This window comes from Salmo trutta, chromosome 9 (genome assembly GCF_901001165.1).
Source record: "Salmo trutta chromosome 9, fSalTru1.1, whole genome shotgun sequence".
NCBI classification, from domain to species: Eukaryota; Metazoa; Chordata; class Actinopteri; order Salmoniformes; family Salmonidae; genus Salmo; species Salmo trutta.
Window position 1 is genome coordinate 13,429,528 of NC_042965.1, and position 26,084 is coordinate 13,455,611.

Here is a 26,084-nt window from a genome sequence, read left to right on the forward strand (position 1 = left end):
AGGGGGGAGAAGGCTGGCTGGAGGCAGAGGTGGACTGTTGGACAGAAAGGCTGTGATTTGTACCTCCTGGCTGGCAGCAACAGACAGACGCTCTTCACCATGTATGGCAGTGGCTTCTCCACAGAGGCCAGTTAACCAGCACATGCTGGAGACTGGAGCTGGACACTGGATGAATGGACTGGGCATATGTCAGAGGACACACAGTACATGGGAGTAGTGGTCATCAGGACGTAAGGAGAGTTACAGCAGCCTTGGAGGAACACTGAGCAGTGAGAGCTGGAGCGGGAGCAGCCTGAGTCTACAGTAAGCCCAGTTACTCATCACATGTTGCAGTCTGGGTCTGAGGTACCTTTCATATGTGTTAGATAAGGAGACGTGTACAGCTATTTTATTTGACATAGTTCTCTTAGAAATATACCAAAAATATAGTATAGTACCTATCATCCTTCAAATACTGTTTAACCACACAGTATGTGTTTGTGCTTTGTTAGACATTTTATTGTTGAACAGAGCTGAATTTGTCTTTGATATGAAAAGAGACTACAGTGTGATCCATTGAAGTAAACCTAAATGTTCCCTGAAAGGCAGAGGCCAGTAAGCATTGTGTTTTCTTCCAGCTGTGGAACATAGAGAAGTAGAGATGACTGGAGCCCTGCTGACTCTGGTTCTGCTCTGTTGCATAGTGGTAATGTCTATTCCTTTCTTATGTAAACTAGGAAATCAACTGGAGAGAGAAAAAAGTTCACCTTTTCAGTGTTTTATTTGAGATATTCATGCTTTCGTTGGTAGACCTGATACGTTTGATAGGCTTAACACAACTATTCATTTGACTGATTATTCTGTTTGTTTCTATTTTGAGATTATTGGATAAATAAATATCAAGGATATTACATGTCTATGCCATAGCCAACAGAATAAAGCAGTGTAAATGTTTCATCTATGGTAGGTGCTGTGTGAATGTGAGCCAACTCAGCCAGGGCTAGACAGAGAAGAGAGGGGCTCAGATGGTGAGTTCTGGAACTGCCCATCACAATTTGATGCACGATGCTTGAAACTCCTTTGTATACCAAGGCTATTCCATGTTGTTTCCATAGAGATTTGCTCAAAGAGATTTTTATTTATTTTATTTTTTACCTTTATTTAACTAGGCAAGTCAGTTAAGAACAAATTCTTATTTTCAATGACGGCCTAGGAACAGTAGGTTAACTTCCTGTTCAGGGGCAGAATGACAGATTTGTACCTTGTCAGCTCGGGGATTTGAACTTGCAACCTTTCAGTTCCTAGTCCAACGCTCTAAACACTAGGCTACCCTGCCGCCCCAAGTTGATAGAAGTGTTCCTGTAAAGTATAATATCCACATGTGGACTGATCCATGCCTATTTGTGGTTGTGTGTTCCTGGTGTCATGTTGACAGAGGGCAGCAGTCTGCGCCTGGTCCATCAAACATCAGACTGGGTGTTCCAGCTGGTCAACGTGTCCCTGGCCTTCTCCCAGGCAGGGAGCTTCTGCAGGGGCCAGTTCAGCTCCCTCACCACCCTGGGCCAGCCTGAAGACGAAGAGGGAACCCTGGAGCTCATCAGGCAGGCAGGCCTGCATGGACCCATGTGGGTCAGAGACCCCAACAGGCCAACCAGCAGGTCTCTGGCCCTTGCCAAACAGTGTGAGTTTAGCAACTTAAACACCTACAGATGTAGGATCATAATTTGATCACTCTTTTGTTGCTGAGAATTGTCCTTCACAGCAGGAAACGCAAACTTCTAGTGTACTTGATTTTTAAAAAGGCTTCTGAAGTTAGTAATTTCCACTTTGAAATTTCAGACTTGAAAAAATGTATCAACCCCTACAAAAATGTCCATTAATTATAATCCACATAATAATTCACATTTCCTATTGCTGCAGGATTGTTTTCCTGCTGTAGAAAACTGGCTCAAATTAAGATCTTGTCCTGATGCCATATGCATGATGATCTGTGCTTGGGTGTTGTGGGTTAGGCTTAGGGTTAGGCTTAGGTTAGAGTTAGGGTTAGCGTTGAAAGTGATCCCCTTCTGTCTCTACCTATTTAGATGTGTTGTTCCAAGCCCTGAACTTCCCCAGGGACTCCCAGGAGGGCTACGGCCGTGTCAACATGACGTTCCCAGCCCTGCCAGCGGTGAGCGTGTGTGTCCGCGTGCAGTGGGACCCCCAGTGGGACCAGGTGTCCACCATGTACTCCTACGCCGCGGCCGTCTTCACCAACGAGTTCCAGCTGCGCGGACAGTTGGACGGGACAGGACGTATCTTGCTGGCGCTCATTGTTCATGGGCAGCACCGCCCCTACAAGGCATCCTTCCCCAACGATGGGGCCTGGCACCACCTCTGTGTCACCTGGCGCAAGACTGACGGCCACTGGGCCATCTATGTGGACGGGGAGAGGGGGGACATGGGCTCCGGGTCTGACACCCCCAGGGACATACATGGAGATGGCATACTTATCCTGGGGCAGGATCAGGACTCGTTTGGAGGGAACTTCACCGAGCCCTTTGTAGGGAATATCACAGATCTGAATGTCTGGGACACAGCCTTGGAGCAGAGGCAGTTCCTTGCCCTGAATGGCTGCTCATCTTTGACCCAGGACGCTATCTTTACCTGGAGTATAGATAATATGACCCGTCACCCAGTGGTCGGAGAGGTGCCAGCCATGCTGTTCTGCCCAGGTGAGACTGCACCTACAGTCACACAGCATTGAGATACCCCTACATAAAATCAAGCTATAATCTGATCGGCTCCTTTTTATTGGTTGATCTTTTGATTCCAGGTTGATATATTTTCAGTTTTGGTTGAATTGTCATCTTAGCTGAATTTTTGCCAAAACTTACTGTCAGCCATATTGTTTCACCTGCCCCCTTTGTGGTCTCTTGCTCCTATTGAGGTACTTCCCATTTATGAAGGATTTGTTCACACATAAAATTCAGCTCACGTTATTTGGGTTGCCTCCTGCAGGTTTTGATCAGAATGTTGGTCTTTTGATTCTTTCACATAGCATTTTAATGATCTTATGGTGCATCCTCTATAGGACTTTCTATGGCAAACCTACGGCCCTTCTTCCAGACCAATCTGTTCCTATTACTAATCCAATTCTGAGGCAGTGGTGGTTGTTCCCAGTCTCCCATCAGTTGGTTGGTTTGAGTCATTCTGGGTGATCTACCTCGAAAGAGGCCAGTTAACCCAGTGGCTGTCTGCCTTAACACATCCAGTATGTCTGTCTGAGAGAGATACATGGGGGAGAGGAAACTGGTTGGCGTGGTTCACTGGCTAAAGGCCATGTGGAGGGCAGAGGGAGGGGGATTTGCGCAAGTATGAGGTCTGCTTTACGAAGAGAATGGAGCTCTACTCAATAGTGAAAACCAATCAAATGTTTAACCGTCATGAAAGATAATGGATTTCATTGCTGTGTGTAACAAGTGAACTGACTCACAATGGAGGGGCTTTTTGCCGGCATACATTCTCAGTAAAAACACGGTCAAATCAATTGGAAGGAATTGTCTACGTTTTCAAAGGTTGCTGAATATGTTGAATATGAAAGTAGAATGGTATTACAAATGTTAGGCTACAGCATGCTGAGTTGAACCAAATACTTAGAGGACTAATGATTAAACAGAGGTGTCACAAAATCAAGAGCTCACTTGATGCAAGCAATTCATTTAAATATGTATTTCCATGAACTTTATTAGAACATAAACAGATGATGTAGTCATTGGAGCTGTCTCATGCTGTGTGTGTGTGTGTGTGTGTGTGTGTGTGTGTGTGTGTGTGCGCGTGTGTGCGTGTGTGCGTGTGCGTGTGCGTGTGTGTGTGTGTGTGTGTGTGTGTGTGTGTGTGTGTGTGTGTGAGCAGCGGTCCACAAGCAGAGGGAGATGCAGGGCTGCAGGACTCTGGAGGGCTGGTCTAGCCAACAGCTCCCCCTGTATGACTCTACAGACTGCTCCACCACACTGCCCTTCATCTGCAGGACCAGCAGGGGTGAGTCAACCACTACCTACGACCAGACCATTACTCACATACTGTAACGAACATGGCTATCACAGCACTACATGGCTCTTTACTGTACACCCATAAGTTGTCCATTTCTGAACAGACTAGTGAAATTCATTTTGCATCACATTAGGGAAACTGACTGAACATTAATATTTGTGACTTTGTACAATGCTAGTAACTACCATCACCAAACATCAGAGAGGAACCAGGGACAGTCTCTGACACGACTGTTTCTTACAGAGCGCTACGTTAAGATGAAGGAGTTGAGTGAGTCTCAGCGCTCCCATCCCAGTCCCTTCATGCACCACCTCATGCAGCTCTCCAATGGAACGCAGGTAAAGACTGATTACTATAAATCATTGGTTGCCTGTCTGGATTGGGACATTTACGATTTATCTCTAACCTACTCAACTTGACACAGCAATAAACGTTGTTCTGTCAGTGAGTTCAATATTCTTGAACCCTGTTTTGGATTTCCTCTCCATCCTCTGCTGTGTATGTGTGGATGTGTGTGTCCCCGCGTGCATCTGTGTATGTGTATTAGGGCGTGAAGGGTGTGATGGGGGGGCAGCCAGGGATCCAGATGAGCTGGGGTCAGGCGTCCAGTCTGCTCAACATGTCCAGGCAGGCCCTGGAGGACACCAGGGAGGGGCTGCAGCCAGGGGACATGCTGTCCCTGGTCCAGCTGCTAGCGTGGGCTGCAGACGTGCCCACAGACACAGCCGTGGAAGGCAACGACAGCCTTGCCACCACCAGCGCCGGGGAGCTCAGCCACACCTTTATCGCTGTGGCTGACAGCATCATTAGCCAGGACAACGCCCCCAAGTGGCAGGCCATCAAACAGGTACCAATCAATTATTCAAACGTATTTATAAAGCCCTTCTCACATCAGGTACCAGAGAGACAGGCTAAAACATGGTCTGGGATCCGGTGGAGGTAGTGCCGCCAAGGTGTTGGGAACATAAACACGACTACTGGAGTATTTGGTATTTTGGTATTTTATTAGAATCCCCATTAGCTGTTGCAAAAGCAGCAGTTACTCTTCCTGGGGTCCACACAAAACATGAAACATGACATCATACGGAGTATGGCAGTATTATTTGAGGATATCTCCACTAGAGGGCAGTAAGATCAAATGGATACTGTGAATGAGAAAGGATCAAATGAACGCTTACGCTTGGCTAGATAAGTGTACTTGTACGAGCACATAGGGTTGAATCTTGATCAAACTTCATCGCAGATACACTAAATTTAATCTGCTCTGGTTTGCATCAGAATCTGTCATGACAATGAACAGGTCTAATTTGTATATTGTAAGCAGCACTTTTTCACAGACTATTATGATCTCTGGTCATGTTTAAATGTGTGTGAACATTTTGAAGATAATATCCATTATTGTCTTTGTTGAATGTTCTTTAAAGGAGCACAGTGAAGTGCGGCGTGCTATTATGGTTAACATATCACATCCAAAACAATTACTCAGACATGTCTCACATTATACTTCATATAAACCGCAAGTATCGCATGTCTATGTATCCTAGTGCTAGCCATATGATAAGCGTTCATGTTGTTGCAGAGATTTTGCCTCCCCCATTTCACCCACCTCCCCCACCTCCCCTCCCCCAGGCCTTTCTACCCTCCAAGGTCACAGCAGTACAGCACAGCCAGGCTGAATGTATTAGAGCAGCTAGAGGACTGAAACATCCACATAGCATAGTGCTTCACCCACAGTCTCTGCTCTATCCAATAACCACAGCCAGGAGTCTCCTGACCGCCTGACCAAACTCTGGGTCCTAGTTATGGGCTTAATATTCTGGTTAGGTCACGTGGTCAGGTGAAACTCCTGGCCCTACCAATGACTAGTATATCTCCATGATTAAACCCCATTCCTTTATCCCCACTCTGTGCCCCAGGTGGTGAGTGGACCGATGGCTGTGGTCAAGAGCATTGACCGCATGGTGACCAGTCTGAGCACTCAGCTGATGACGGAAACGGACCATCTACTTATCCACAGGTCCAACATCAGTGAGTCACTTAGTAGAGTACAGTACATTCTCTAGAATGTTAGTGTGTTCTGTGAGCTGCTGAAAGGCTGACAGAGCGGACCGACCATTGAATTAGGCAATAAGGCCCGAGAAGGTGTGGTACATGGCCAGTATACCACGACTAAGGGCTGTTGTTATGGATACAGGCCTTAGCCGTGGTATATTGGCCATACACCACACCTTTAATGACAACATTCCTATCCACAGGGGCTCTTCATCAGGTCCCAGGTGGTTGGTCCCAGGTGGTTGATAGCAAATAGGAACATTTAGTGTCCAGGCCTTTCTGTCCTTTCCATGTTTACTCATTAGCACTTTTTGTAGGATGTGCTGCTGTTACTACAACCATTCCTCTTACTACAGTATTCTGTTCATTCCACTGAGAATATGTGTTTATGTGATTCAGAGCTGGAGGTTCAGCAGCAGAGTCTGGGAGAGGGATCTAGCGGGCCTAAGTTCTGTGGTCCAGACGTGGAGAGCGACACCAACATAGACTGTATCTCAGTCCCCACACAGAACATGCAGAATCTCCATGACAAAGGTGAGAGACAACCCTGAGAGTGCTGTAATGTCCATATCTCATCTGCACTCCTTCAGCCATAGCCTAGTGCTTTACAGTCTCGACCATGCATTCCACATTCCAACAGTAAACACCTAGTGAAGAAGGATTTTATTTGAAATACCACACATTTATCAAGCACTGTTTTATAGGCACATCCCACTGTGCACGCCATGTCATTTCAATGTGGATAATTGGGTCATTTTTGGTTGAGATGTTGATCAATGAGACTACAACCTACATTCACCCACTCAAAACTAAAACATAAAGTTTGTTACATTTCCAGTGTGTTATCACCATGCTTTCAACCATCTAAAAGCACAACCAAATTCCAATGGAAAAACAATGTCAGATTTTTGGGTTACTTGTCACCCAAATGTGTGTCACTGCGCTTTCAACCATATAAAATCACAGCAAAGTTCAAATGGGAATACAATGTCAGATATTTTGTTTATTTATATAACAGATTAATGTGTTATCACTGTGATTCATCTAATAGCAAAACTAAATGACCTAGATTGCATTTGAGATTACATTAAAAGTACATGGTGCAAGTGACCAATGCCTTTCGAGATTCTGCACGGATTATTGAGGCAATTGTGAAGATATCCACAGACCTGCGACAACCTATCCATGTTATCTTGAACATCCACACTTTATATGATGACATAAGAAGACATTTATAGTTACAGTAACTTCAAAATGTGGCCATGGATGTGTTACTCATTTTAATGTTGAATGTTACTTTAGTTTGTAAAATAGGCTATTTACTGTATTACAAAAGTAATATTGAATTGTGTTTGGTTGACAACCTAACCTAATATCAACAACCTCTTAAGGATCGGATCCTTCTTTTCAATGTAAAAACTGGTTGTCAACAAGTCAATAGGCAATTTATTTTATTTCAAAAGTGATTTTGAATTGTGTTTGGTTGTCAACACAACCAAATATCAACATTTTGAAGGATATGTATATTCTGCTTGGATAGTTCCATCTGTGCCACTGGCTTTAATTCCAGCTTACTACAAATTAATAATGGGTATGTTGAATTTTCGACTCCATCTCAACCAAAAATCTAAGTTAAAGAACTAAATCATATCAAACATTAAATGCACTTTAAATAAGGTTTGATTTAGTCCTATTCTTTAACTTCGATTTTGGTTGGGATGGAAACGAGAATACAACCTATCAATTATTCATTTGTTTACGAAGTGGAATTAAAGTCAGACTAAGTCAGATGGAGCTATCCAAGCAGAAGATAAAGTATCAGTCAAAGGTTTGAACACACCTACTCATTCAAGGGTTCTTCTTTATTTTTACTATTTTCAACATTGTAGAATAATAGTGAAGACATCAAAACTATGAAACAACACATATGGAATCATGTAGTAACCTAGAAAGTGTTAAAAAAATCAAAATATATTTGAGATTTCAGATTCTTCAAATAGCCACCCTTTGCCTTGATGACAGCTTTGCACACTCTTGGCATTCGCTCAACCAGCTTCATGAGGTAGTCACCTGAAATGCATTTCAATTAAAAGGTGTGCCTTGTTAAAAGTTAATTTGTGGAATTTCTTTCCTTCTTAATGTGTTTGAGCCAATCAGTTGTGTTGTGACAAGGTAGGGTGGTATACAGAAGATAGCTCTATGTGGTAAAAGACCAAGTCCATATTATGGCAAGAACAGCTCTAATAAGTAAAGAGAAATGACAGTCCATCATTACTTTAAGACATGAAGGTCAGTCAATCCGGAAAATTTCAAGAACTTTGAAAGTTTCTTCAAGTGCAGTCGCAAAAACCATCAAGCGCTATGATGAAACTGGCTCTCATGAGGACCGCCACAGGAAAGGAAGACCCAGAGTTACTTCTGCTGCAGAGGATAAGTTCATTAGAGTTAACTGCACCTCAGATTGCAGCCCAAATAAATGCTTCACAGAGTTCAAGTAACAGACACATCTCAACATCAACTGTTCAGAGGAGACTGCATGAGTCAGGCCTTCATGGTCGAATTACTGTAAAGAAACCACTACTAAAGGACACCAATAGTAAGAAGAGACTTGCGTGGGCCAAGAAACATGAGCAATGGACATTTTTTAAATCAAACCGAACTTGAAACCCTCGGCCTAGTGTATAACAATGAATCTATTTCGTTTTTAAGTGGAGATCTCTCAACATTCATTCTCACAATAGCACATTGATTATAGTCAATGACAAAATATCAAAGCAAAGCAGGGCTTGGCTTGGTTTAAACCCTGGATCGGTAGATAGATCAATTCTCCAGTAGGAGGTGCTGCCCAGACAATTCTTTTATTTTTTGATAGCAAATATAATGTTGAAGACCTGACATTGATTAAAAGGTACAAATTCAACATATTCTGTGCAAGGTTTGTCTATGTTGACATTTGGTTACCATGATGACATAATCATGTGGTTGAAATTTCACCCTCAAAACAACAGTTTACGTTGATTACTTTTTTTTAAATGGAATGTATTTTCCACGAAGATTCCACGTCACAATAAGTTGACAAATGACGTTGAAACAACATCGATTCACCCACTTCATGCCCAGTGGGATATGTACTAATACAGACAGTATGTTTTCATCCATTTGCACTCCCAGGGCCTTGACTTTAGTCAACTACTCATTACAATCTATATTAAGTGGCTATTGTGAGACATAACGTTGATCTGTGTTCCCACTTACTGCTGCATTGTTAAGCTGTCTAGTGTTCTTAGAAGAGAGAGACACTTAGTTTGGTTAGTGGAGATATTGATGTTGTTTGAGCAGGCTTCCAGAAGGTGACTGTGGTCAACACGTGGTACAGTTCCCTGCGGCCTCTTTTCAACGCGGAGGAGAACATCACCATGTTTCCCATCGTCACCGATGGCGTCCAGAGGTATGGAAGATGAGAACTTTTTTCAGACCAAGGTCACATTCAGTAGGCACGAAATAAGGAGAAATCATTTGAAACAGGGCGAGTCGTTTTTTCATGAACGATTGCCGATTTTGAATCAGTCCATTAAGGACATTCATTTTCATTTTCCATTAAGACTTTTTTCCATTAGTGCCTACCGAGCATGATCCAGTGTTGATATCCAGTCTTATGTGTGACTGCCACCTTAAGGCCTGTGCTGTGCTATGTGTGTCAGGTACCTGGGCACCATCCTGGGCTCCTCTGTCATCTCTACTACAGTCCTGGGGGACGGACAGCCTGTCAGCATGGCTGTGCGCTTCCAGCTCCAACACAGAGCTCAAGTAAAGACCTCAGTGTCTCACACTCACATGGACTATATTCCTCTATGCACTATATACCTCTGCCTCTTCCACAGAGAATATGATACCATATATCCCCCTTGTTCTCCTTCATAAGCCTGTCCTTTACCGTAAGTGTGAAATTGTCCTTTTCCATCGATTGCTTCAGAATTCTGCAGGGACCGTGTATGACCCAGTCTGTGCATTCTGGGACTTTGATCTGATGTGAGTATAACGACAGCAAATTTTCATTACGTCCAGCAGGTTGACGTTTATTGGGATGAGTCTTGTCCTGGAGGCAGAACTGAGCGATTTCCTCTAGAGGGCCAGCTGCAAAGTCAAAATTGGCTTTATAGTATAAATGTGCTTTTTGGATTTAATTTAAGATTAGGGTTCGCAGTGTGGTTAAGGTTAGGGTTAAAATCAGATTGTATGATTTTGTGGCTGTGGCTGCTAGTGACCACTCTGCAGAGCTGCCTCCAGAACAATATTCATGACAAAAAACAGTAACCGGCTTACATCTATAGAAATCAGATTTATTAGTGTAATGGTTACCATACATTGTTATGAAACTCTTGTCCCCATCTAGGCCAGAGTCAGGTGGGTGGTGGTCTACTAAAGGCTGTGAGGTCATCTCTAAACACTACGATTCCACTGTCTGCTTCTGCAACCACACCACCAACTTTGCCCTGCTGCTGCAAGTCTATGAAGTCCAGGTAAAGGTCCATTCTACCCTCCACAATTCCTCACACTCCACGTTGTGAAATAGTGCAATAGAGAATAGTCAACAGACACTTGTAGTCTGTATAGTTCAGTAATCATGCCTGAGAACCTGAGAATGATCATGTGACAACTCCCGACAAGGGCTGTTCTGAGTGGGTCGAAACATGAGAAAATAACGAACGACCAGCCCGCTTGGATAGCAACTTTACAATGCAAAAAATTATATACTCTTTAAAATAATGTTTTTAATGAAAATATTGAATTAATGTTTTGATAAACGATTTGGCAACCGTTCTACATGCCAATAAGTTGAATACAGGTCTTGGAGGGAGTTGTCACACGATAATTCCCGGGTTCGAGGGCATTATCGCTTTTATAAAACGGTTATTAATTAAATGTTTTAATTAAAGGCCTCTCGAGTGGCACCGTGGTCTAAGGCAACGCAGTGCTAGAGGCATCACTACAGACCCAGGTTCGATCCTGGGCTGTGTCGCAGCCGGCCGCGACCGGGAGACCCATGAGGCGACGCACAATTGGCCCAGCGTTGTCCGGTTTAGGGGAGACTGTAGCTACCAATTGGATATCATGAAATTGGGGAGAAAAAGGGGTAAAAAAAAATTAATAAAAAAACATTATTTTAAAGAGTAAATTAGTTTTTGCATTGTGAAGTTGCTACCCAAGCAAGCTGGTTGTTAGTTATTTGCTCATGTTTTGACCCAGTCGTTAATTCTAATCATTCTATTCATTCAATGTTGCTATGCTAAACAAATTATTGGCATGTAGCTAGCTAGCAGAGATTCAATGATGATGAGAGGGAAGAACTTCAATAAATAATGATTTAACCTCTCTAGGGTAGGTGGGATGAAATCGTCCCGCACTATTCAACAGCCAGTGACACATCAGAGCGCCAAATTTAAAACCACAAAATGTCATAATTCAAAGTTCTCAAACATAGGACTATTTTACACCATATGAAAGATACGACTCTCGTTAATCTAACCACAATGTCCGATTTCCAAAAGGCTTTACAGCGAAAGCAAAACATTAGATTATGTTAGGAGAGTACATAGTCAGAAATAACCACACAGCCATTTTTCAAGCAAGCATATATGTCACAAAAACCAAAAACACAGCTAAATGCAGCACTAACCTTTGATGATCTTCATCAGATGACACTCCAAGGACATTATGTTATGCAATACATGCATGTTTTGTTCAATCAAGTTCATATTTATATCAAAAAACAGCTTTTTACATTAGCATGTGATGTTCAGAACTAGCAACTAGCATATACACCGCAAACTTCCGGTGAATTTACTTAATTACTCACGATTAACGTTCACAAAATTCATAACAATTATCTTAAGAATTATAGATACAGAACTCCTTTATGCAATCGCGGTGTCAGATTTTAAAATAGCTTTTTTGCAATATTGTGAGTAGAGAGCCCGGCCATCACGGCTAGCTAATTTGACACCGACCAAGTTTGGCCCTCACCAAACTCAGATTTACTATAAGAAAAATTGGATTACCTTTGCTGTTCTTCGTCAGAATGCACTCCCAGGACTTCTACTTCAACAACAAATGTTGTTTTGGGCCGAAATAATCCATAGTTATATTGAAATAGCGCCGTCTTGTTCGTGCGTTGAGGTCAGTATCCGAAGGGTGACGCGCTGGCGCATTTCGTGACAAAACATTTCAAAATATTCCATTACCGTACTTCGAAGCATGTCAAACGCTGTTTAAAATCAATTTTTATGCGTTTCTTCTCGTAAAATAGCGATAATATTCCAACCGGGCGACGTTGTATTTGTTCAAACACTGAAATAAAAAAATGGAGTAGTCTCGTGCATGCGCACTCCAGTGTCATTGTTCTCAGCAGGACGACTCATAAAAACTCCTGCTGTTTTTCGCCCAGAGACTGCAGAGTTCTCATTCCACTTTCTGGCGCCTTCTGAGAGCCAATGGAAGCCTTAGAAAATGTCACGTTACAGCAGAGATGCTGTATTTTTGATAGAGATGCCCTAGAAGGACAACAGATTGTCAAACAGGGCACTTCCTGCATGGAATCTTCTCAGGTTTTGGCCTGCCATATGAGTTGTGTTATACTCACAGACACCATTCAAACAGTTTTAGAAACTTTAGAGTGTTCTCTATCCAAATCTACTAATTATATGCATATTCTCATTTCTGGGTAAGAGTAGTAACCAGTTTAAATCGGGTACGTTTTTTATCCGGCCGTGAAAATACTGCCCCCTAGCCCCAACAGGTTAATAAATATCCAATAGGCCACTAGCTGAGCTAACCAAGCTAGTTGGTGATGTTCATAGTGACATTTCTGTTGATGGCACATGAGTGGAAGAACTGTCCATGGTCCTGGTGCTGGTTGGTGACAGCCAGTGCATTCCTCTTCTTTCCTGGCACGGGAGAGATTGCATTTGTAAAAGGATACATTGTTGAACAGGTCGTAGAGGCAGACATGTAGGTTTATACAACCCCCAACTGTTGCAAACCAAATAGTAGCATGGAAAAATAGTTTATGAATTTCCTGCCTGTGTTGTGGACAGTTGAGATATGACATGAACAAGTTATGGTATTTTTCGGGAGATGTTGTCCCACAACTCCCGCATATCAACCAATCAGCATCCAGGATCCAAACAGCCTGTTTTATAGTTAAGCAATAAGGCCCGAGGGGGTGTGGTATATGGCCAATTTACCATGGCTAAGGGCTGTTCTTACGCACAACGCAGTACTTTTCCCACCACTGCTGGTTACCAACGCAATCAGAGCAGTAAAACATTTTTTTTTTTTGTCATACCCGTGGTATACCACGACTGTCAGCCAATCAGTATTCAGGGCTCGAACCACCCAGTTTCTAATCTCTGATAAATACCTACCAATGTTTGTCTGTGTGTCAGAGGAGTCCAGGGAATGAGAGAGCCCTCCAGGTCATGACGTTCATCGGCTGTGGAGTGTCCCTGTGTAGCTTACTATTCACCTTCATCCTCTTCTTTGCTGTGGGGTGAGTGGTGCCCTGCTCCAGCAAAGAATCTACTAGCTTGTGGAGGGTACAATGTATCTGTCTGTTTGAATGATTCACTCTGTCCGTACATCATTTCTCTTTACCATGCTGAGTAGACAAATTGCTGCTGTGTTTCCTAGTATGACTGTATAATGACTGACTGACTGGTTTGTCTGTATGTTGGTCTGACCTTGATCATCTCTTTGTGTCCCTCTCCCCTGTCTGGCCTGGTGTGGCGTGGGGGCAGAGTTCCTAAGTCTGACCGCACCACTGTCCACAAGAACCTGATCGTGGCTCTGGGGATAGCTGAGCTGCTGCTGATGTGCAGTGACTGGGCCTCTGCTAACGAGGTGGGACTCTTTACATGGCTGTGTCTGTCTTTAAACCTCTCACTCTCTGTACATGGCCATGGGTAATATGGACTAGAAAAGGGCACAGGGTCAGTTTTGTCAGTGATCCAGGAGTCTGTAGGCTTTTAGCTGCTTCTGTCGTTGAATGTATGCTAGGACTCCATTCTCTTTTCTGGATTATAGTACTATATGTGCGTTACTTTCTATTGTTTTTGAGCCCGTGCCACCATGTAAGAGTAAGTGGTGGACAGGTATCTATGGCGACGCGAACCATGTCAATGCCATGTCCCTCCTGTCCACTAGGAGGCATGTCTGCTGGTGACGGCCCTGCTGCACCTCTTCTTCATGGCCTCCTTCTCCTGGATGCTGGTGGAGGGACTGCTGCTGTGGAGTAAGGTGGTGTCTGTCAACATCAGCGAAGACCGCAGGATGAAGATGTACTACGGCATCGGCTGGGGTAAAACAACATGCAGAATCACGCCTCACTCCGCTTAGATATTTATTATTAATGATACTGTACAATGTTCCCATACGTTCCACACAGGACTCATCCACTCACATAAGACCTTGGCCTATATTCTATAGCACATAGAAGTATTGTTTGGTAAGAACACAGTGCTGTCTGGAACACCACTCATCTAGACCAAAGGTTGTGTTCCTACTGACTCCATTGGAAGAGTGTGTGCATTCAAAAAGCTTAACACACTCATGATTATGTTTTCTAAGATGCCCAGATATACCAGCTAGCTGTCTGAGGTGTTCACCTGTTCAGACTAAATAGAATGGCCAGGGAATGGACAGTTGGTGTCTACTGTAGTCCCTGGCCCTGTACCACAGCAATGTAAACTCTCTTCACTAAAGACATGCATGTGTTGTATGAATATAAGAGACCTGTTGAATTAAAGGCTATAAATATTGTGTTATTTTTGCAGGTCTGCCTGTTGTGGTTGTTGGTGTAACCTTGACGATATCCCTGGACAAGTACAAAGCAGACAGTCACTGCTGGCTCAATGTGGAGACTGATATGATTTGGGCTTTTGTGGGACCTGTTCTTTTAATCTTGGCCGTATGTAGCTTCACTTCACTTATTTACTGTGTGTGTGTGTGTGTGTGTGTGTGTGTGTGTGTGTGTGCTTGTGTGTGCGTTTCTGTGTGTGTGTGTGTGTGTGTGTGTGTGCGTTTCTGTGTGTGTGTGTGTGTGTGCTTGTGTGTGCGTTTCTGTGTGTGTGTGTGTGTGTGTGTGTGCGTTTCTGTGTGTGTGTGTGTGTGCTTGTGTGTGCGTTTCTGTGTGTGTGTGTGTGTGTGTGTGTGTGTGTGTGTGTGTGTGTGTGTGTGTGTGTGTGTGTGTGTGTGTGTGTGTGTGTGTGTGTGTGTGCTTGCATGTGATGTTTACTAATGTGTCAGCAACAATATGGCATGTCCATCGGTTGTTCTGAGACTTTGTGTACTCCTAGGTCAATGCAGTGGTGCTGTGCCGTGTTGTCATGGTGACGGTGTCCAGCGCCCGTCGTCGCGTAAAGAAGCACACTCCCAGTTCAGCATCTAAACTCCACACCTTTGACCTGACTTGGTGAGTCACCACACTATATCCCATTTTCTCTCTCTCTCTCTATATATATATATATATATAAATATATACATATACAGTTGAAGTCGGAAGTTTACATTCACCTTAGCCAAATACATTTAAACTCAGTTTTTCACAATTCCTGACATTTAATCCTAGTAAAAATTCCCAGCTTTTCTTTCGTTCATCACATTGGGTTCACATTCATCACAGTGCGTCAGAAGTTTACATACACTCAATTAGTATTTGGTAGCATTGCCTTTAAATTGTTTAACTTGGGTCAAACGTTTTGGGTAGCCTTCCACAAGCTTCCCACAATAAGATGGGTGAATTTTGTCCCATTCCTCCTGACAGAGCTGGTGGCACTGAGTCAGGTTTGTAGGCCTCCTTGCTCGCACCCGCTTTTTCAGTTCTGCCCACACATTTTCTGTAGAATTGAGGTCAGGACTTTGTGATGGCCACTCCAATACCTTGACTTTGTTGTCCTTAAGCCATTTTGCCACAACTTTGGAAGTATGCTTGGGGTCATTGTCCATTTGGAAGACCCATTTGCAACCAAGCTTTAACTTCCTGACTGATGTCTTGAGATGTTGCTTCAATATATCCACATAATTTCCCTTCCTCATGAAGTGGTGCTTTGCTGCAGTCCCTCCTGCAGCAAAGCACCACCACAACATGATTCTGCCACCCCTGTGCTTCACAGTTGGGATGGTGTTCTTCGACTTGCAAGCCTCCCCCTTTTTCCTCCAAACATAATGATGGTCATTATGGCCAAATAGTTCTCTTTTTGTTTCATCAGACCAGAGGACATTTCTCCAAAAAGTATCGTCTTGTCCGTAGTCTGACTTTTTTATGGCGGTTTTGGAGCAGCGGCCTTTCAGGTTATGTCGATATAGGACTCGTTTTACTGTGGATAAAGATACTTTTGTACCTGTTTCCTCCAGCATCTTCACAAGGTCCTTTGCTGTTGTTCAGGGAATGATTTGCACTTTTCGCACCAAAGTACATTCATCTCTAGGAGACAGAACGCGTCTCCTTCCTGAGCGGTATGGCGGCTGGGTGGTCCCATGGTGTTAATACTTGCGTACTATTGTTTGTACAGATGAACATGGCACCTTCAGGCGTTTGGAAATTGCTCCCAAGGATGAACCAGACTTGGGGAGGTCTACCATTTATTTCTGAGGTCTTGGCTGATTTCTTTTGATTTTTCCATGATCTCAAGCAAAGAGGCACTGAGTTTGAAGGTAGGCCTTGAAAAACATCCACAGGTACACCTCCAATTGACTCAAATTATGTCAATTAGCCTATCAGAAGCTTCTAAAGCCATGACATCATTTTCTGGAATTTTCCAAGCTGTTTAAAGGCACAGTCAACTTAGTGTATGTAAAATTCTGACCCACTGGAATTGTGATACTGTGAATGATAAGTGAAATAATCTGTCTGTAAACAATTGTTGGAAAAGTTACTTGTGTCACGCACAAAGTAGATGTCCTAACCGACTTGCAAAAGTATAGTTTGTTAACAAAAAATTTGTGGAGTAGTTGAAAAGCAAGTTTTAATGACTCCAACCTAAGTGTATGTAAACTTCCGACTTCAATTATATATATATATATATATATATATATATATATATATATATACATATACTGTACACTACACAACATGCCCAAAAAGATGGTAATACCTAATCATGCGCTTTAATATGGAGTTGGTCCTGCCTTTGCTGCTGTAATAGCCTCCACTCTTCTGGGAAGGCTTTCCACTAGACATTGCTGTGGACACTTGCTTCCATTCAGCCACAAGAGCATTAGTGAGGTCAGGCACTGATGTAGGGCGATTAGGCCTCTCCCATACTCTATCTTATCCTCTCTGTCACTTGTCCTCTCTTTCCCTGACTCTCCTGCTCTCTCACTCACAAACACACGTGTCATGAAAACGTAGGACACATACATTGTATTTCGATCCTGTGACTCAACCCCAACATCCAACCCTTGGTGGCTTTTCACGGTATGCGTTTTCACGGTATGCGTTATATGTGTGAGATACAATGAGACAACTCCAGTAAACACTAAATGTGTCTTGAGGGGTGAGTCAGAATAAGTTTCCTTTGAAGCTCAATGGAATAGGAGGTTTTCAAATCCACAAGTGACAGATCCACACAGACAAACTGAGCAGAGTGACGGTGACTGTGTGAGAATGAGGTAGTTTGAGTTTGAAGTAGTGGGAGTTGTATGGGTCTTATCAGCCTACCACCTGGTCCTAGAGAGAGAGAGAGAGAGAGAGAGAGCTAGTCTGTGTGGGTGTTTGTTGGTCTGTATGCTTTTCACTGAGCTCATTGTCTGCTTAATGTGGACTCTAAACAGGGACCAGGGCCTAGTGTTCAGTCCTGTCTACCTGCGGAGACAAGATAAATACATGTATATTGTACACCCTGCTGATCTATGAACGCCAAGAGCATATTTCATAAAAGATTTATGAAATGCTATTTTTTGTTTCATTCATCACCTGTTCATTTGCTTGTAAAGAGAGTGAAGGAGTAAGCAAGTCATCTTTGCCCCCTCTGCAGACTATCTGTTCCCTGTAAGAATGTGATGATGTCACAACATTAGAAGGAAGACTAAATTGAAAAGAAATGAAGAGGATCTGCTCACTTTGACCTTGTAGACATAGTTCAGTGTGAACTCAATCTCCTGGCCCCTGTGCAGCACGACGACAGCAATAGCAGTTTGAACAAACAACCTCACAAAACAACATTAAAGTTATTTGTGCTCCAATGCCATCAAAGGTCCTCTGTGTATTATGCTTTTTGTTGCATTTCTTTTGATATTAAAGGACAGGTTCACTTTTTTTAACCATATCTGTATTTTGGATGTAAATGGTATGTTATAGACGGGTTGGTTGTTTAGTAACTTTTAGATTGTTGACAACATGTAAACTATATTTTGTCTCTGACAAAACATACAAATATTTGCACAATGAGCACTTGTTGTCTCTCAAATACATTGTTACAGTTGTTGGTTAGCTAGCTAATGAATTTGAGCCATATTAGCATAGACGTGACATCAGTCAAAACACCTCAAAACATTACATGCTTTCAAGAACAAGATAAATCTACCTGAAAAGAGCCACCTACGATTCTCCACATGGAAGATTCTTGTCATTGTTTCTAGCTATCTGGCCATGCAAAATCCCAACAACACACAGCCTTTTGTCCCATTGAAGTGCACGCATCAGCATTTCGTGACGTTTTCCAGACACCAGCGATAGACTTTCTCATGCTCGTTCTGCAGTTGCAGGGGCACAGAAAAAACATGATCAAAGGCTCCAAAAACAGCCAAATACATTAAAAAAATAAAAAAATACCCAAAACATTTATCTGGACACTATAATATGCCATTTACTTCCAAAATACATATTTGGTAAAAATAAAATATTACCTGTCCTTTAAGCAGGACAAAATGGCTCTTACACTCATTGAGAGGAATTTATAGAAGGGAAAAAAACATTTAAAGTCCTAACTTCCAAATCAGAGCATTCTAACCCCCCCCCCCCTTTAAAGGATTTAGATGCACTATTGTAAAGTGTTTGTTCTACTGGATATTATAGGTGAATGCACCAATTTGTAAGTCGCTCTGGATAAGAGCGTCTGCTAAATGACTTAAATGTAAATGTAAATGTACAGCGAGTGGACAAAACATTAGGAACACCCTCCTCATATTGAGATGCTACCCCTTTTGCCCTTAGAACAGCCTCAATTTGTCGGGGCATGGACTCTACAAGGTGCCGAAAGAGTTCTACAGGGTTGCTGGCCCATGTTGACTCCAATGCTTCCCACAGCTGTGCCAAGTTGGCAGGATGTCCTTTGGGTGGTGGACCATTCTTGATATACACGAAACTGTTGAGTGTTAAAAACCCAGCAGCATTGCAGTTCTTGACACACTCAAACCGGTGTTATTGGCACCTACTAACATACCCCGTTCAAAGGCACTTAAATCTTTTGCCTTGCCGATTCACCCTCTGAATGGCACACATACATAATCCATGACTCAATTGTCGCAAGGCTTCAAAATCCTTCTTTAACCTGTCTCCTCCCCTTCATCTACACTGATTGAAGTGGATTTAACAAGTGACATCAATAAGGGATCATAGTTTTCACCTGGATTCACCTGGTCAGTCTGTCATGGAAAGAGCAGGTGTTCCTAATGTTTTATACACTCAGTGTACATTATATTATCATTTTAATGTGACATTTTGAAAAACTTATACTGAATTTAAATTGAATCCAGTCAAATTAAGTATAGCTGTGGTTTTCCAAACCATTTAATTGTGTGCAGTTATGCAGAATTTTCACTTAATATAAGCGTGCAGGTTTGCGTACGTCAGTGTGTGTGTTCATATGGGTTGATGCGTGAGTGTGGGTGTCTTCACTATACTGACAGTCTGACTTCTGTAGGGCTGTGACACGACCAGTCCTTATTCTACTGCCGGTGCTGGGCCTGACCTGGCTGTGTGGAGTCCTGGTGCACCTCTCCATGGTGGTGGCGTATGTCTTCATTGCTCTCAATGCTTTTCAGGTGAGCAAAGCACCCATAGAAAGATCATTGTATGTAATGGTTTCAAGAGAAACTGAGAGTGAGAGAGACACAGAGAGGAGGGAGGTGGGCTTGCTATAGATAAGCGGAGTTGGGCTGCAGCAGGTCCAGTGGAGCGGTGGGTGTGGTGTGGTGTGCGTGTGTGAGTGAGTGCGCGTATGCGTTTGTGTGGGGGAGTGGGTGGCTCAGAGTGGGCCTTTGAAGGACAGGTCATGGCAGGGCTCCGGGGTTCTCCAGACTGACCTATCACCAGATTTACCTCCACCTCCCTTCCCATCATACCCATGATAAGCCCTGTAAATCAGCTGGAGGTTCTCTGGACTTCCCCTCTATTCCTCTCTCTCTCTGCCTCTCTCTCTTTCGCTATCTCTCTCTCTCTCTCTGTATATCTCTCTCTCTCTCTGTGTTCCTGGCTTTCTCTCTTTCTCTTTCTCTTTCTCTCAGGAACTTCAAGCATGGTTGTTAATTAATGTGAATGAGCTGGCTGCTGGCCCCGGAGTACCCCTCAAAGAGCTGCTAGTTAATTTAGATTTACTGAGGTTTCATCCAGAAGAGAGGGGAGAGGAGATAAACCTCAGTCTTCCTCAGAGCAGAAAATATACTTATAGAAACAACCCACTGTTCTCACCAAGCAGGAAGAAGTTGGTCATCATCGTACAATCAGGAACTTCTATCTACACAGCCTCATCAACAAGTTGTCTAACTCACTAAAGCCAGGATAAAGCACATATTGTAGGTAGTCTACAGCCATGGGTAATATCTTATTGTCTGTCCTTCCCTTTCTGCAGGGCCTGTACATATTCTTGGTGTATGCGGTTTACAATAGTGAGGTAGGTTTTCAAAGAACTCTTTCAGCGAGGCTTCTTTCTCTCCGAATGTAGTTGTCCATCTGTGGCATGCCAACCACTTGACGCTGCCAAATACGTCAGTGGGTGTACAAGCTATTGAGGGTATTGTCTGCTTTTCATAAAGGTGAGGAATGCCATAAAGAGGATCAAAGAGAAGAGGAAAGCCTTGTCTTTCACGGTGAGCCAAAAAGCATACAGCGACATCCTTACTAGCATTTTCATGTTCCAACTGGAGAAAAACACTATGCTAATTCAGTATGCACATGCTTTGAATACACAATCAGACAGCTTCATCTAAACAGTTCCATGCATTTTAATTGGTTGTAGAACTGTTCCCAGCCAATCAGCTTCCTGCCGTCCCAGAGGGGTCCGGCCCAGTCGTGGACCCACAGTCTGCCCCGTCCCTCCAGCCCAGAGACCAGCGAGACCTCAGGCCCCGGCAGCACCACCTCTACCTCACTGGTCATCAAGAACGGTAGGAGAGGCAGAATATGGTGGGTGGGCCTGGGGCTGGAGTGAGGCATGGGCTGTGGTGTGTTGGGTCAGGTTAGATGGGTTTGGGTAGGTTGGGTTGGATTGGGTTAGGATTGGGTAGTGGTGGGTTGGGTTGGGATTGGGTAGTGGTGGGTTGGGTTGGATTGGGTTAGGATTGGGTAGTGGTGGGTTGGGTTAGGATTGGGTAGTGGTGGGTTGGGTTGGGATTGGGTAGTGGCGGGTTAGGTTAGGATTGGGTAGTGGTGGGTTGGGTTAGGATTGGGTTGTGGTGAGTTGGGTTAGGATTGGGTAGTGGTGGGTTGGGTTGGGATTGGGTAGTGGTGGGTTGTGGTGGGTTAGGATTGGGTAGTGGTGGGTTGGGTTAGGATTGGGTAGTGGTGGGTTGGGTTATTTTTAAGTTTTAATTTATTTTATCGTTATTTTACCAGCTAAATTGACTGAGAGCACATTCTCATTTACAGCAACGACCTGGGGAATAGATTCAGGGGAGAGGAGGGGGATGAATGAGCCAATTGTAAGCTGGGGTTGGGTTAGGATTGGGTTAGGATTGGGTAGTGGTGGGTTGTGGTGGGTTAGGATTGGGTAGTGGTGGGTTGTGGTGGGTAAGGATTGGGTAGTGGTGGGTTGTGGTGGGTAAGGATTGGGTAGTGGTGGGTTGTGGTGGGTAAGGATTGGGTAGTGGTGGGTTCTGGTGCAAGGCGGTTAGTAGAGTCATGCAGTCTGGATATTACACTCAGGTGTTCTACACCACCTGACATGAATTCCATTAATACCAGGAGAATAACTGGTGGGATTATGCCTTTTTGTCTTTCAGAGAGTTATGGAAAAGAAAGTAGTTTTGTGAGCTTCTCCTTGAAACCAGCATCAGGAAACCAGGTATGTTTGGTATTATGCATCTAAAGAGACCATATCCACTTATTAGGCCTACAATCACTCCTAAACGGTTCATTGTGTATTTGAGAATTCTGCTCCATCTCCAACACATCAACATGTCTGTTTTACTTTACCAGGTGGTTCAACTGACTGCTTTCAAGCCCTCAGGTAATTTCACAATTTCCTTGACAGTGAATCTGACTTAAAAATTCTTAAAAATCTAACATGCTGACCACTCCGCTCGCGTCGCGTGCGTTGCAAAATAAATGTACACATACAGTACATGTTATTCAGTCATTTCACCCACACTGCTCGCGTGCGTCAACGAGCGTCTGCGTAGCCAGGCGTTAAAATAGAACTTGGTTCTATTTGTGACGCTTGATCCACTGCAAGTCCCGCCTCTCCCATCTCATCATTGGTTTTTAGGAGCATATACCCACGTGGGTGATTGAAAGATGAACTGAGGTCCACACTCCAGTCCAGTTGGTAGTGGTAATGCACCTTAACGTTGGTTGCCAACCACTATATAAAGTCCAAAGAAGAAGAAGCCTGAAGGAGGAGAGATTACTAGAAACGAAATCAGTTTAACCTTTTATCTGTGGATTAACTGTTGGAGTAGTGAACCTTGTGCATTTCAGGTAAAATAACAACCCGATGTTTATATTGCAGGACAAATTAACAAGCAACAGCAAGCTAGCTAGCTAAATTGCCATAAATGTTTAATGCATTTCAACCTGTCCCCAAATTAATATAGTTGGTTCAGAGTTAGTTTTGCTATTTCAACCTGTGAGTCCTGATCGTGTCTGGTGTAGGTGGACAAAATCAACATGCGCGGTCTGGTCAGCATGTAAACTGTTGGGGGGAGGGGGGAGGAGGGGGTTCTAAGCTGACATATGGAATTGTTTTAAGATGGTCATACTATGGATCATTTAGCTATTTGATTTAGAATCTTAAGACCCCTTTAGGTATTAAAAAAATATATATAAAAAATGATTTGATAAAATATTGAATTTCGCCTTTAATACTATAGCCCGGAGAAACGCATTGAATAACACATTCATAAATGGAAAAAAGATGTATCATAACAAACAAGGTTTTGATGTGTTTGTCCTATATCTCGGAAATATAAGAAAGGTCAGGAAATATTTGTAGTTTTTTTTTACTCATATTTAACCCTTTTTTGAGGGAGGCACAAAACAATTGTCATACTTCCATTCATTTTTTTAAACCAGTACCGGTAACCAGATGAGAAACACCGCTCTAGCTCTGCCACCCTTCACTGCAAATGCAGAAGTATGACATCGGCGGATGCGGTGGATTGACACGCAGCCAATGCAACAAAAAAACAGATAGGGATGTTACTTAGATTGACTCACCGGTGCGTCAATTGACTCTAGGGTTATTTATCTTGGTTTATTAAAGATAATGTGGCTGACACACATAGAGTAAGGAACCAGGATACATTGCTGACAATTCTGTCGTAATTGAATCCCCTTCAGTTAGTATCTTTTCTTCAGACTGAAAGTATTTTTGACTGGAGTATTACTTTCACTACATGTAATAACATCAGGTGTGAGTTATGTAAACATATGGGCAGCTCTCTTTGGCTCGTTGAAGTGGGCCAGGTCACTTCACCATGTGTCTAATCATCAGAAAGGTTGAATGTTTTTTTCTCTGTTCCTTTTGTTTGTCAGAACATTAGGAAACCTCATTTTCCTCATTAGTTAGACAATCAGACTACTGCCAATCATCCACTCAAACACCTGCTCCCACAGAGGGACTGTTTCACACGCACACACACACACACACACACACACACACACACACACACACACACACACACACACACACACACACACACACACACACACACACACACACACACACGCACTCACACACACACACACACACTCACACACACACACACACACACACACACACACACACACTCACACACACACACACGCACTCGCACACAGACAGACACATTCAATCCACCCAAGAGGTTCTGTGTTGGGACAATACTGAAGGTTTTGTGAGGTCTAGTCTGTAAGGATTCAACCATTTATAGATGTTCTGTGTAGTTTCCTTTTTGCTAAGAAAGGAACATGTATTATATTAGACATAAATAATATGATGATAGAATAATACATGTTTTGTTACTTTTCTGTTACTACAGGCTGCTGATGGAATTGGACACCAAGGCACATGTATCATATAAACTGGTGGGAAGAAAGAAGAATTGCACAGTGAATATCACAAACAGATGCACACAATAGATGCATCTACTCTCATACACATATAGTAGTAGATAGTGTAAATACACACACACACACACACACACACACACACACACACACACACACACACACACACACACACAGAGTGTGTGATGCAGGAAGCGTATTTTAGGAGGACAGCTCCTCCTCCACAATGCCCCAGGGTCAGAAATCATCTGCTGTTTATGAAAAGGCTATTTTACAGAGGCAACACAACGTTTGTTGTGTGCATGTAGATTTCAGTTTAATTTTCTGTTGGAGAGTGGCTGATCACCTTCAGGCTTTTTTACAATAATATGTGTGTGTGTGTGTGTGTGTGTGTGTGTGTGTGTGTGTGTGTGTGTGTGTGTGTGTGTGTGTGTGTGTGTACTTTTGGTTTTTACAGTCATAACTAGACAGTAGTTATTACTGTAAACTGGATATAAACCTTTGAATCTAGGATTAAAGGGTTTTACTACTGTAAGAAATCATATGACCAGACAACAAGATTGTGTTGTCAGTGTGAGAACGTGGATAGTAGGATGACAGATCATCTCATAGATCAACAGTATTAGATAGTAGAGATAGAACTTACTGTGGACTGACTGGGCAGCTCATAAAGAAACATTATGAAGCCTATCACCTGTTGTATCACCTACTGTATCACCAGACAACCACTATGTGTATTTGAGGCTGTGCTAGCTGCAGCTTGGCTGTCTCCCCAAGTCTTTCCTCCCTCCCCTGGCCTCCCCTACCTTACAACAAGCAGCAGAAATCCTGGCCTCTCCCTATCTCCACTACAGGAAGGTGCACTCTGAACTGAGACACATTATTCACTACAGCTCAAATGGTTGCATGAAACGATTTAAATCCCACAGGGAGAGTGGTTTTATCCCAATACAAGAATATACTGGGGCAAATATACTGTACTTTCTCGTTTGATGTAATTTTATAATGTTATGATATGGAGGGGGGTTAGTGTTAGGACAGACAAGCACACTACCAATCACTTCCACACCTCATGCCCAGGGGGCAGCAGCTCCCTGGCTCAAGTGCTCAGACAGAAAGTCTTGTGGATCCTTGTTAAGTGTTAATTGGAAACAAGAGTGAGCCAGCTTGCAGAACCGTGAGGCTGCTGGTTTTTCTTGGTAGCCATGTGCACCCTTGGCTATGTTTAAAATATTTTGTTTGGTCATGTTTTTTCCTTTTTGTATATATTTATTTTCATCCCCCCTTTGAACAATCAAAGAGGTCATGAAGGAGCTGGCCCTGGATCTAAGGTTGCTGTCTCCTGGGTACATGTACATACAGTGAGGGAAAAAAGTATTTGATCCCCTGCTGATTTTGTACGTTTGCCCACTGACAAAGAAATGATCAGTCTATAATTTTAATGGTAGGTTTATTTGAACAGTGAGAGACAGAATAACAACAACAAAAATCCAGAAAAACACATGTCAAAAATGTTATAAATTAATTTGCATTTTAATGA

At 43.1% G+C, this 26,084-nt stretch overlaps 1 protein-coding gene across 2 annotated transcripts; it reads left to right on the plus strand.

Moving 5' to 3' along the window:
• On the plus strand, positions 1 to 25,054 carry LOC115199929 (adhesion G-protein coupled receptor D2-like). 2 transcript variants are annotated; one of them, XM_029762486.1, is made up of 26 exons: positions 1 to 345; positions 618 to 685; positions 947 to 1,007; positions 1,415 to 1,660; positions 2,064 to 2,693; positions 3,874 to 3,999; positions 4,255 to 4,349; positions 4,559 to 4,858; positions 5,928 to 6,039; positions 6,463 to 6,597; positions 9,403 to 9,511; positions 9,765 to 9,870; positions 10,037 to 10,092; positions 10,457 to 10,583; positions 13,509 to 13,612; positions 13,860 to 13,962; positions 14,266 to 14,419; positions 14,895 to 15,028; positions 15,417 to 15,532; positions 19,983 to 20,103; positions 20,910 to 20,951; positions 21,094 to 21,147; positions 21,297 to 21,444; positions 22,279 to 22,340; positions 22,475 to 22,505; positions 24,517 to 25,054. In XM_029762486.1, the coding sequence occupies exons 2-26, from the start codon at positions 641 to 643 to the stop codon at positions 24,522 to 24,524; spliced, it is 3,225 nt and encodes a 1,074-aa protein (XP_029618346.1). In that variant the 5' UTR covers positions 1 to 345; positions 618 to 640; the 3' UTR covers positions 24,525 to 25,054. The 2 variants fall into 2 exon arrangements, with proteins under 2 accessions (XP_029618346.1, XP_029618347.1); XM_029762487.1 differs by having other exon boundaries at positions 21,309 to 21,444.
• The last annotated feature ends 1,030 nt before the right edge of the window (positions 25,055 to 26,084 follow it).

Bases quoted from the DNA above. Each gene is read 5' to 3' on its own strand.
- LOC115199929 (XM_029762486.1), top strand. From the start codon at position 641: ATGACTGGAGCCCTGCTGACTCTGGTTCTGCTCTGTTGCATAGTG. The intron at 686-946 runs GTAATGTCTATT...CATCTATGGTAG, and splicing joins TTCTGCTCTGTTGCATAGTG to GTGCTGTGTGAATGTGAGCC. The intron at 6,040-6,462 runs GTGAGTCACTTA...TATGTGATTCAG, and splicing joins TATCCACAGGTCCAACATCA to AGCTGGAGGTTCAGCAGCAG.